Source organism: Borostomias antarcticus (assembly GCF_949987555.1).
Source record: "Borostomias antarcticus genome assembly, chromosome: 18".
Lineage (NCBI taxonomy): Eukaryota > Metazoa > Chordata > Actinopteri > Stomiiformes > Stomiidae > Borostomias > Borostomias antarcticus.
The window spans coordinates 14,344,449-14,356,995 of record NC_140251.1 but is presented as its reverse complement, the minus strand read 5'-3'; the positions used below and the strand labels follow the sequence as shown (position 1 = coordinate 14,356,995).

The following is a 12,547-nucleotide window of genomic DNA, read 5'->3' as shown; positions in this document are numbered from 1 at the left end:
CAAATACTTACAATAGTCTACTTCACCCAGTTAGTCCCATCAGTAAGATTAACATTTCTATACATTTCAGTAAGACATAAATCATCAACCAAATCTTGAGTTTCAGATTCTTATAACTTGTTAATGTTATGAATATAATGGCTGAACTGAAAGCAATGGTTTGAGAAGACAACAGGGGTGTCCCGAAAATGCCTTGACAACAGTTTCCTCTAGCACTCCCAATATTTGGGGTATGATGATCTTAAAGAATGCCCTCCCTGGGCAGTAACTACACATCATTAAATGGAGGTCTGGTTAGAAGTAGAATTCCAGAGCTGGAGGTGGCATGTAGGAAATGAAGTTTATCAACCGATTGGGCAACCCCAGCTGGGACACGACTTCCAGAGCTCTTGTGCCCAGCGCCGTTCTCAGAGCCACCCTGCTCATCTGCTGTAAACTGAGTGGAGTCTCTAAGGAAGAGGGAGAACAGGCAGATGAGCTCAAAGGTATTTAGCATCATAAGCCCTGTTATAAGGTTACTTATGATCATATACAACAGCCCATATAAAAACCTTTGACGAATTGTGCACTCTTGAGATATTACTGCTCATTGCTCATGTCATGCCCATAAAGATCCACTGTGTACTTTGGTATTGGCATACTGCATACAGTATATGCCCACAGTGATCCATTGTGTACTTTGCTGTGAAATGACAGTAATATTTCAAGTCTGTCACAGTCTCTTTTGTTTTTTTATATGGACTGTTATATATTACAATATATGATTGTAAAAAAAACGTATAACCAAGCTTATAATGCTAGATAAACTACTCCTTTAGAAAAACAACTCGTGGATTAAAGGGGTAGTGTGCTATTTTGGACTTTTAGCCCCATTTGTGGTCTGTCTACCATGAACCTGAAACAGAGACCTAAATGTTCTTAGCCGGTAGACAAACATACTCCAGGAGCTTGCTCGATCGCCTCGTTGAGAGGGGTCAGGGAAGAATTTTTACAGCTCACTTATCTGGCCCTCGGGTGATTACTGTTTTTTTGCTTCCCTCTGGAATATGTAGGGGTGGGATGTCTGCCCACCTCCCTTGTTCTCTGTAAAGCGCATTGTGTTGCCTCTGGGTATGAAATGCGCTATATAAATAAAGCTTTGATTGATTGATTGATTGACCATCATTTCACTGATCGTTCCAGTATTGAGCTAGCTGCAGTTTTTATGCAGGCTCTCACTGGGCTACAATGCAAGTCAATGGGGCATATGTAAATGTGTTGAAAAAACTATGATACATGTGCTTTTCCAAGACGAGAAGCACAGGGTGTAATCTCATCAGTCTCAGTATGCTCTCCTGTGAAAAATGAAGCGCAATCCAAATATTTGTACATATTTGACATGGCTTGAACATAAGCAGTCGCCTGGCGCTTGTTTTCACTGCTCCCACAGTGCAAGTCATGGCCAAACACCTAAAAATATTCGGATTGCGATACATTTCACAGGACAGCATACTGAGACTGGGAAGATTACACCCTGTGCTTCCCGTCTTGGAAAAGCACATTTATCATAGATTTTCCAACACATGTACATATGCCCCATTGACTTCCATTGTTTCTCAGTGAGAGCCTGCATAAAAACTGCAGGTATACTGGAATGATCAGTGAAATTATGGTCTCTATGTTTCAGGTTCAAGGTAGACAGACCATAAATACAGCTAAATGTCAAAAATGGCACAATAAATAAACTTACCCTCATAGAACTCAAGGCAGAGATATGAAGGAGACCCTTGACTGGTGTAGTGGATTGGCTTTTTGCCAAGGTTGTCCCTGGCATACACACTCCCCCCAAACTCCACCAGCAGCTCTATCAAGTTGATGTCCTTTACTTTGGCTGCGTGATGGAGCGCAGTCTCATGGAGCTTGATAGCATTTACATTTGCACCTTGGAAAAAAGTTTGTTGTGAAAAGGAAATCTCCGGACTTTCAACACAGAATTACTTAAGTCATAAGAATTATTTTACCTGGCTAAAACAGGTGATTAATAAAACTGAATGAAAACGATTATTTCACAGGTGTTAACATTATGGACTTTAGGAAAAACAAGAAGAGCTCACCTGCATTGAGGAGCACCTTGGCGCAATCATAGTGTTGTCTGGCACATGAGACATGCAGTGGTGTCCCAAAATGACAGTCATGGGCCTCCATATGTGCCCCTTTGTCAATCATAAGCTGAACACAATTTGCATTACCTGTTTACGTACACATAGCACAAAGAAACCCATGGTCAGTCATAATACCAAAGGCTGAGCGATCACTTCCTTCAATACAGGTCTTTTAATTGCAGTGCGTTGTGTTGTTGCTAAACGGTAAGGCCATAATCAAATCACATTACCTCCCATGCAGGCTTCATGAAGGGGCGAGAAGGTGAACAGTGGAGGGTTGACTGTAGCCCCGTGTTCCAACAGCAACTTCACACACTCGAGGTTCCCAGCTGCACAGGCATCACAGAGTGGAGTGCTGCCATCTATGTTACGTGCATCCACCTGTGATAGACACACACACACACACCATGGCTGCATGGACACAGTGCCGTTGGCTTTTTTCATGGATTCATTAAATCTCTCACTCTGAGTTTGCATTTCCTCATTCAAATCTTCAGTCTCTCACACCGAGACACTCAGGGCATCTCAAGATGTTCTGTAAGCAGGCGTACCTGAGCACCAGCCTCCAGGAGTAGTCGGACACACTGGGTCTGGCCCTGAATGCAAGCCTCATGGAGGGGAGTGATAGAGTCCACGGCCACAATGTTGACTGCTGCTCCCCCTTGGATCAGCTGCTGCAGCTGGAGGGCTCGGCCCTGCGCTGCGGCCTCGTGCACCGCTGTCCGGTCCGTCCAGAATCCAAGACCATGAGCTGCAGTCATGGGCCAGAGGGATAATTAGTTAGACTATCAGGCAGCAGGCTAGTAAGTGCATACAGTACTGCCTATGCGTTTAAGGATCTCATGAAAAAAACCAGGTCCATTTCACTGCTAGTCAATTAAACATGAGTGAGTAGCCTGGGTCATTAGGTAACAGTGCATGAAAATAACTGTCTCCATGTCTGAAACCCTCGTAAAGAGGTCAGTCAACAAATCACAGCTCACCACATTGGTCATTGTTGTCATAATAATAGGCCTGATCTAGGACAAGCTACCATTCCTAATAACAATTTGATAGGAGATACCTAGTAGGCTGTATTTATAGGCAGTTGTGTTGCATAACACTCGTCTAGTGTTTGATCCAAGTACCATGTTCTAATATAGGCTTGTAACAAGCTTAACTAAGCAGCTACATCTCCAATTAGCCTGAGTCTATCATAAGACTACTGAAGTGATTCTCTAAATTCTGTCCTTGTGACACAGATAGAATAATTCCTCAATAAAACGAAGATAAGAGTCGCATGATGTAGCTACATGTCTCTATTTTCTAGGGAGTCACATTTACGTCATCAATTAGTAGCCTAGGAGCTTAATGTGTCGGATTGATAACTAAGAATAAACTTACCAATGTCTCCAAACAGCGATGGTCTAGTGCGATTAATCTCCATTTAACTGTATTGTCTCTCTGTGACTCCCACGTTAATGAAAGAACATTACAAAACGCTAATATTGCCAGAGACAACACGGCTTGAGTCTCAGCAATCAGACCTCAGCGGAACATTAGCTAGAGAATTGTGGGATATGTAGTCTAGTTCGCCGTATTTCGTTTTTTTTTTTGAAGTCCTGGACCCAAAATGCTATAATTCACCAGGGGGTGCGTTCCGAATCGCATACTTCTACATTTTACAACCAGTAGCCGTTACTGCTGCCCCTAGAAAGTACGTAGGGCCTACTTTGCACGCAGTATGCATCCAATTGGGACATACTAGGCTACCTTGTCATAACATTGCGCATTGAAATTTCACCACATCCGAAGCGACATTTGTCCACAGCTGAGATTCATCAAAACTCCTCGCACATGTGACGTGTCTCAAACGGCTAATTCGGAGACTGCGGTCACGCCATCTACATTTCGGATAATCGGGGTCACGCTATCTCCACTTCATCTCCCATTCCAATCCGACTGCGCTTCTACTTCTCTTTTTATGGTAAATCATAAATATCTCATTGAATTCTGTATTTGCTTACCTTTACATTTCAATAAAGTGCTCCAAACTCCAAAAGACACTTGTTCAACACATCCTCCTGTACATCTGAGATGAGTTTCATGAATTTTTACTGCAGCATTTTAAATAATCTGATATTACAGTCAATTCTATTTTCTAGTTCTAGTTCTATATAGGCTCACCTTTACATTAGCATAGAAAGGTCAAATCAAATTGTTTTCAGAAACCAACACCAGATCCTTGTTCAACACACCCCCATGTACCTCTGAGAGGAGTTTCATGAATTTTACTGCATCATATTTTAATAATCTGATATTATAGTCATAACAATATCCCATTGAGTTCTATATAGGCTGACTTTACATTAGCATAGAAAGGTCAAATCAAATTGTTTTCAGAAACCAACACCAGATCCTTGTTCAACACAACCCCATGTACCTCTGAGGGGAGTTTTATGAATTTTTACTGTAGCATTTTTGTGCATGGCTGTAAGACAGCACACCATAGATAGCATTTGTCTAGTTGTCACTCCCTCCCTCCTTCCCTGCCTCCCTGTCATGTTGTTGACCTGCATTTCTATGTTGCCACCACAAGAGGCAGTAGTCCCAGCACACCAAAATAAATACACTATGACACCACACATTCTGTAGATCCTCGGTAGTGTAGTGGATAAAGTGCCTGGCCGTGTCCGAAATGCCTGCTTCCTGCTATTTAGTATGCGAGAAGTAGCATGCTACTTAGTACCTACTACTCCACAAAAACGATCTAGCAGGTGAGAAAATGTAGCATTCTACTCGAGTCAGGTGACGGGAATGCATGGGTTACGTCGTTACATCACTCTGAGATGAAAAGGCGCTCAGTTACCTAGACCTCGAACCTGTGGTTAGTTTTCTGTGGTAATTTCTGTGGTATTTTTGTTGTGTATCATCGATCAAAATGCCTTTTCCTGTCATCCTGTGTGCAGCTGCTGCAGCAAGGAGAAGACGACGTGTTCGCGCTGCCAGGAGAGCCAGATTTGTTCTCGCCGTGCTCGAAGTTGAGGTAAATATTGAACGTTAGCTAGCTAACTAGATGACAACAGATACCGGCAATTGCAGGGCTAGCTAGCTAGCTAATACTGTAGCTAGCCTCGCAATTGCCGGTATCTGTCGGCATATTATATTGTTACAGAAATTATATGCCATAAGCAGGAAGGAGTTTAAAGTCTGCCCTAATAATATTCGCAATAGGCTCGCATGGAAGACAGAGGTCCTTACACCCAAGTCAACATCCATGTCCCCCTGTTGAGGGCCTATTTGGATGGTGCGGACACCAGAAGGGACTTCAGATTGTCAAGACCGACACTGAAGAACCTCATTGCTACCCTCGGGGATGGTCGGGGAGGATGGGGCAAGACCATGGAGGTGCTAATAGTTAATAATAATAATAATCCTTCATTGCATTTACACAAAGCTTTTCTCAGTACCCACACTTTACAATGGTCTTGTCATTCACACACAGGTGCTCGTCTTTGTGTACTGGCTGGCCAGTGCAACCTCCTACCGGGTTGTGTCAGAGGCCTTTGACATGCCCCAGTCGACCGTCTGTGATGTGGTCCACAGAGTCAGAAGGGATATTCAGCGCATCATAACCCGCATGATACGCTACCCCACAGAGGCAGAGCTGGAGGAGGTCGGTGCCGGGTTTGCCCGCCTGGCCAGATCTCAAGCCTTCAGGAGTGTGGCCGGAGCCATCGACGGCACTCATGTTCGCTTCCTCCCCCCAGCAGCAGAGCTACTTCAACCAAAAGCTCTACCACTCCATCCAGATGCAGTGTAACCACATGGCTGGTCCCCATCACCTCATCCAAGGCTCTGTACCACCTCCAGGAAGCGGCCGATTTTATAGATTTTAGCCATCTATATGTCCAAGATGTGACATTAATAATTTTTGAGCTAGAGCCGTGTGAACACGACCGCTCCACTGGCTGGCTAAATTAGCCGTCAAGTTGCGTTTCCATGGCTACAGGGCTACTAGTTAGCTACGACATCCTGAGTTCTCGAAATCTAATTTTTACCTCACATATAAACACAAAACTGCATTTATAGCTCCGTGTCGTTATAACTACACTATCTATCAAAAATAATAAGTTTTCCATGGACACATTTAGCCAATACTTACATTTAAAAACTCCTTCGCTTTGCCCCGCCGAGACCCCGCCTGACAGTCACCGGCGTCGGTCATGACAGCTGTCCTGAAAATTTTGCTGAACAGTGACGTAGCATGCTCCGATTTCCGGAAAAGCATGCTCTGAACTATGCATGGATGTATTAGGAACTATGCTAAGTTTTTCGCCGTTTTTTTGCATGGCTGTAAGACAGCTAGAATAGCAAATGTCCAGTAGTTGTCACTGCCTGCTTCCCTCCCTGGCTTCCTCCCTGGCTGCCTCTGCCCCATTGTTGACCTGCAGTGGCCCGGAGAGAGGTACACTGTCCACGACCAGCTCTGACCCGAGGGGGCGGAGTCTCGCCATCACGCCACGGATCCCACAACTCAGCCCCTAAGTGGGCTAGAGACACACTTGTCTTCACCGGTGGGGGCAGGTTGGTAGCCCAGAGAGGGGTCCACAGCCCCCGACCCAATATGACGTAAGGGGGCCGAGTCTTGCCACCACGCCACTGTCCACGCCACGGAACCCACAACTCAAAAAAAGGACAAATATAATATGAAAATATAGCACGGATATTGCTAAAAACGCATTTCCCCCTCCTCCAGTAAAAAAAAATATTAAAAAATTACGTCCACACCAACAGATTTTAGAAGAAGATTGAGAGAATGCGCATTGACCGTGGAAGGTGGAATGAAAACTGAGGTGTAATGAAAACTATTTGGCGCAATATATTTACTTGCCTCCTCTCGGCAGTGTGGTGGGTAAGTACAGCTAGGTTGATTTGAAAAGAATCAAGCCGAGCAACGTGGACCAAACATGTTCACCTTTAAATCCATCCACGGACTGGCCCACAGTTACATCTGTGACCTCATCCACCACCACACCTCCAGCCGGACCTTGAGATCGTCTGTCCAGGAGCTCCTGACAGTGCCTCGGACGCGGCTAAGGACTAAGGGGGATGGGACTTTTGGGGCTGTGGCTCCTAGACTCTGGAACGCGCTCCCACAGGATCTGAGAGCTGCTGCGTCTGTGGACAGTTTTAAAGGGCAGCTAAAGACGCACCTATACAGACAAGCCTTCGAGTGCTAGGCCGTCTCTATCTGCCACACTCTTTCCGTCAGATTGCCTGTTTTCCATGTTTGCCTTTTATGTCACTGTGTTTATGTGTATGTATTTTCTTTTTTTTCTTTAATGTATTCAGTTACACATGCACATATGTAACTGATTGGACTCTGATGTTGTTAATGTTTCTACTGTAAAGCACTCTGTGCACTCGTGCTATGAAGGGTGCTATATAAATAAAATTTTACTTACTTACTTACTTACTAACATAAAGGATCCTGTAGATAGCCGGCATTGTTCTGCAGTTCCTGACGCATGCACAATAGGCACAATACTTGCCACGCAAAAAAACAGAGTTTTTAAAAATTCCAACCTTGGACGGCATTTTCCAAAACTTTGCAGAGACAATACTATGTTTTCAGACATATCCGTGTCCGTGTAGCCGGGGCCTAAGTCGCCAAGGTAGTCTCAACGCCAGACCCATGAGAGTTTTTGCTGATACACTACATAAGATACGCTAACTACGTTACATGCTGCAGGTCTCTATGGGTCTGGGACAGTTCATGCTAAAATCTGGTGTTCAAATCCTGGCAATTCATTGGTAGCGCCAGAATCCCGGCGACACCAATCAGTAATAACTTTCGTAATCAGGCGTTCCCACTCATAGATATGCCATCGATAGACATCTAACCTGGGCTGGCGTCTCTCATTTGCTGCTACGACCTGTCACTCTTTCAAATTTGACCCATCGATACACCCTGAGAAAACCAGCTTAGGCAGCGAAGTGACACACTCTACTATGTAGTATGCGGAGCGCAGAGTCTCAATGTAATATTTGAGTCTGGAGAGAAACTACAGTACATGTGCAGTGGCAAATTGCAGTCAGTCATGTCAGTGTCACTTACCTTGTCCAAATGAGAAGCCTTTTGCCTCCATCTACTTTGTAGATTACAAGTAACAGTTTTGTACTGCAGTTTACTGAGTATTTTTATGATTTATGCCCAATCCCAATACTCCACCTTTGCCCTAGCCCCTAGTTTTGGAGTTCCCTTGATTGGGGGGCCTTCAGAATGGAGCCACAAGGGGGAGGGAGTTGAAATCTTTACCTAAGATTTTATTAGTTGCCTGATTTTCTGTGGAGTCCCTGGGGCATTACAGTATGATTACTATTAATAAAGTGACAAATCTGACCAAATGTCAGGACAGAACAAGACAGATTAATCAATTGAACAGCCAGGAAGCATGTTTGCACCAAGGTTATAATAATTTTGCTTTATTCATTAGTTGTTGTTTTTTCATATCATTTTAACTCTTTGTTTTCAATTTCAGTTTAGTTTTAATTAGTTTTTAAAACAGGTTTGCTAGTTCAGTTTAGATTTTTTGAAAATGCTCAGTTTTAGTTTAGTTTTCATTAGTTTCAGTATTAGTTTTAGTTTTTTGTGTGTTGGCTGTAAGCCGACACACCAAGGAGAGAGTATCCTTTTTGTCTGTGCTTCTTTCTTTCTGGCTGTCGTGTTGTTGACCTGCAATTCCATTGCTGCTACCACAAGAGGCAGTAGTCCCAGAACATCAAAACCAAAAGACTCCACAGAATTCCCAGGTCAGCGGTGGCCGAGTGGATAGTGTGCTGCCTATCACGGCGAAGGTTGTGAGTTTGATCCTTGGTATGGACATACCAAGGTACCATGACATATTTTGTCACTGGATGTTGTAGAAGTTATGTAACGAGCGTGGGTCATATTTGTTAATTATAGACCCTTTTACAGCCTAGTCAGCACAAGTAGCCTATGCGCGCATTCTTGAAACCGTAGCAGAGGAAGACAGACGAAATCGCCATTATTAAGCGTACGGACTGAACTGAGGAAATCATCAGAAATGCCTGCGTTTGCGGTGCCCATTTTATATCAGGTAAGTTATTTTGACTACCTGGTTTCACTACAGTAGCAGAGGAAGACAGACAAAATCGCCATTATTAAGCGTACGGACTGGACTGAGGAAATCATCAGAAATGCCTGCGTTTGCAGTGCCCATTTTATATCAGGTAAGTTATTTTGACTATCTGGTTTCACTGGAATGTCTGGTTGAAATGTAGCCCTTCTCAGTCCCGTTGTCAACAGTCCTTTGCTGGTCCATTCACTTTTCCGTCAAAATAAATCGGTGTCGGCCTAGTTAGGAGAGGCACTCATATTAAGCCTACAAGTGTCAGATAAACATGAAACTTCACTTACCTAAGCAAAAGGGTCTATTTTAACAAATGCTGGGTTGAAGCTTCAAAGCATTGCCACCACCACAGAAGAAGACTACCTTGGAAAAATAATTTCACTCAGACAGAACGTGTCTAAATAAGTTATTTATTGGTAGCGCCGAGGCTTCAAAACCCAGCATTTGTTCAAATAGACCATTTTGCTGAGGTTTCATGTTTATCTGACACTTGTAAATATGAGCGCCTCTCCTAACTAGGCCAGACTGTTGTCTGGCATGAGCGAGCGGAATGTGACAACGGGACTGAGAAGGGCTAGTTGAAATGTAGAGTAATATCTGAAATAAACAGTAACCCATAACCTGGCTGCACGCTAAGCTAAAGCTAAGTTCAGGAAATGAAGCCCAATGATAGCTAGCTAACACGCTAGCTAGTGTTAGCTACCTAACTCAAGGCCCAAGGAGTTGGAGATACTGTGCACGTTCTCTCAAAGTGCTTTGGCTAAGGTTAGCTACTACAAGCTAGCTAGTCCTTATCACCAACACTTGCCTCACAACGTACGTAGCTAAACTATTCACACAGCAAGCAACGTCAGCTGACTGGGACTGTCTCATGAGTAGAATAACCAGTGTTGTGAAATACATTTAACAACTGGTCAGTTGATATGTTGCACAGCAATCGAGCAGGGCAATATCATTAGGGCTAGGTTAGGTAGCTAGCAAAGTCAACTTGCCCAGCTGGTATGGTTATAGGCCCATTCCTATGGGATAGCTTAGTAGTTTGTGATTTAGCAATGGGTTGACTAATCACTAGATCAATATTTTCAGTTGGTGATAGGACGACATCACTGTGATTTAGCAATGGGTTGACTAATCACTAGATCAATATTTTCAGTTGGGGATAGGACTACAACACCACCTGTGCTGTTGCACCAGGAATCTGCTCTGACAACTGTTTTTATTCACCACCATATCATGTTATTATGCAGCTTAAAGGAAAATGCTCGTTTTTGACAACCTGGACCTTATTTACGACATATTATAAGACGTTTGACTCACCGAGATCACTTTGGTGTAGTTCGGAGGCATGTAGAAGAAATTTAAAATCCAGCGCGAGCCAGTATATCCATGTAATGGCGGTGGTCGGGGCACTTAGAATGCAGTTTCTAAAAATCTATTTTCTGCCGCGAAACGGTTGTTTTCATCAATCTGTCTTAATGAATCGCTAGTTGTGCTTACATAGAGCATAGGCCTGTTGTGGTTTTCACATGCCATGATCTTTAGAAACGTCTTTCGAAACGAAATAGCTTCCTCACTTGCTCCAGCACTAATGCGCACAGCGCGCAATCGTTGCTCCAGCACGCTGTGCGCATGCGTGCTGGAGCAAGTGAGGAAGCTATTTCGTGTCTAAAGACTTTTCTAAAGATCATATTACAGAGGCATGTGAAATACCACAACAGACCTATGCTCTAGTGATGCCCTGGTGATGCCATCGCGAATGTTATCTACTCGAAACTTCACCATGTGCAGCCTACAGTAAAAACATTACAACAACTGTTCTTCTTCCGGTCCAGACTGGATGATTATGAGATGCGTCATCGCGCTTCCGCTCTAGACCGGCAAAACAACACCAAACGAGAAAGGCCCCAGACGTGAGCTGGGTTCGGAATCGCTCCCTATTCACTATATAGTGCACTATATAGGGCGTCATCCATTTTGTTTGTAGTGTCCAAATTCTCCACGGAATTTTCGTTCCCTATATAGTCCACTATTTATTACCCACAATTCACCTTGATTTGCAGAGAACAGTGCATGTACCCTACATTTTCTCCATTCCCTAGGTAGTTCACTACATGGTGACCACCATATAGGGAATAGGGAGTGAGGGAACGAGGGAGCGATTCCGAACACAGCTTAGGTCCAGCCAGGGTCCAGCGCTAGAGCTTCCGGTTTTTGCTGGAGGGTCCTGTGGTGGAGGTTTGAAGTCTGCAGCCAGACCCTATTGTGGGAGAAAATCCCAAGCGAGTTGAAAGTATAGTCGAGTAGAGCCGAACAGGTAGCCTACTATGGAAACACACCATAACGTTAGCTAATGTACGTCCACCAGTAGGCTACTGTAGCTAGCTGGATACCTGGCTAGTTTATAGAATGCTAATTTAAAACAAGGCTGAAGTTAGAACCCGTTTCTCAGAACCAGTTTGGAATTATCCGGTCCACCTTAAAAAAAAAAGGTTCAAATCGGGATTGAATCAAGATTAAAAGAAAACTACCCAAAATGTCATGGGTTCTATACTACACAGTGGTAGTAGACCCCCTCCCGGTATGACTCGTGGAGTTTCAAGAGATTCTGATGTGGCATTTCAAAATAAAAGCCTTCTAAAGTCTCTAAAACTGCTTAAATCAGGATTAAATCAGAATCAAAAGAAAACTACCCAAGATGCCACGGGTTCTATGCGACACAGTGGTAGTAGACCCCCTCACGGTCTGACTTGTGGAGTTTCACGAGATTCTGACGTGCCATTTCAAAATAAAAGCCTTCGAAAGTCTCAAACTGCTTAAATCAGGATTAAAAGAAAACTACCCAAGATGCCACGGGTTCTATGCTACAAAGTGGTAGTAGACCTCCTCCCGGTCTGACTCGTGGAGTTTCAAGAGATTCTGATGTGGCATTTCAAAATAAAAGCCTTCCAAAGTCTCAAAAACTGCTTAAATCAGGATTAAATCAGAATCAAAAGAAAACTACCCAAGATGCCACGGGTTCTATGCGACACAGTGGTAGTAGACCCCCTCACGGTCTGACTTGTGGAGTTTCACGAGATTCTGATGTGCCATTTCAAAATAAGAGCCTTCTAAAGTCTCAAACTGCTTAAATCAGGTTTAATTCAGGATTAAAAGAAAACTACGCATAATGCCACGGGTTCTATACTACAATGTGGTATAAGACCCCCGCACAGTCAGCCTTGTGGAGTGTCACGAGATTCTGATGTGCCATTTCAAAATAAAAGCCTTCTA

The 12,547-nt window shown here is 43.8% G+C and overlaps 1 protein-coding gene across 1 annotated transcript; it reads right to left on the bottom strand.

Moving 5' to 3' along the window:
* Positions 1-294: 294 nt before the first annotated feature.
* LOC311320923 (ankyrin repeat and SOCS box protein 13-like) lies at positions 295-3,567 on the bottom strand (the record flags this gene model as incomplete). Its single annotated transcript, XM_084452789.1, has 6 exons — positions 295-449; positions 1,730-1,921; positions 2,094-2,228; positions 2,372-2,522; positions 2,693-2,892; positions 3,525-3,567. The coding sequence occupies 6 exons, from the start codon at positions 3,565-3,567 to the stop codon at positions 295-297; spliced, it is 876 nt and encodes a 291-aa protein (XP_084308915.1).
* Positions 3,568-12,547: the final 8,980 nt, after the last annotated feature.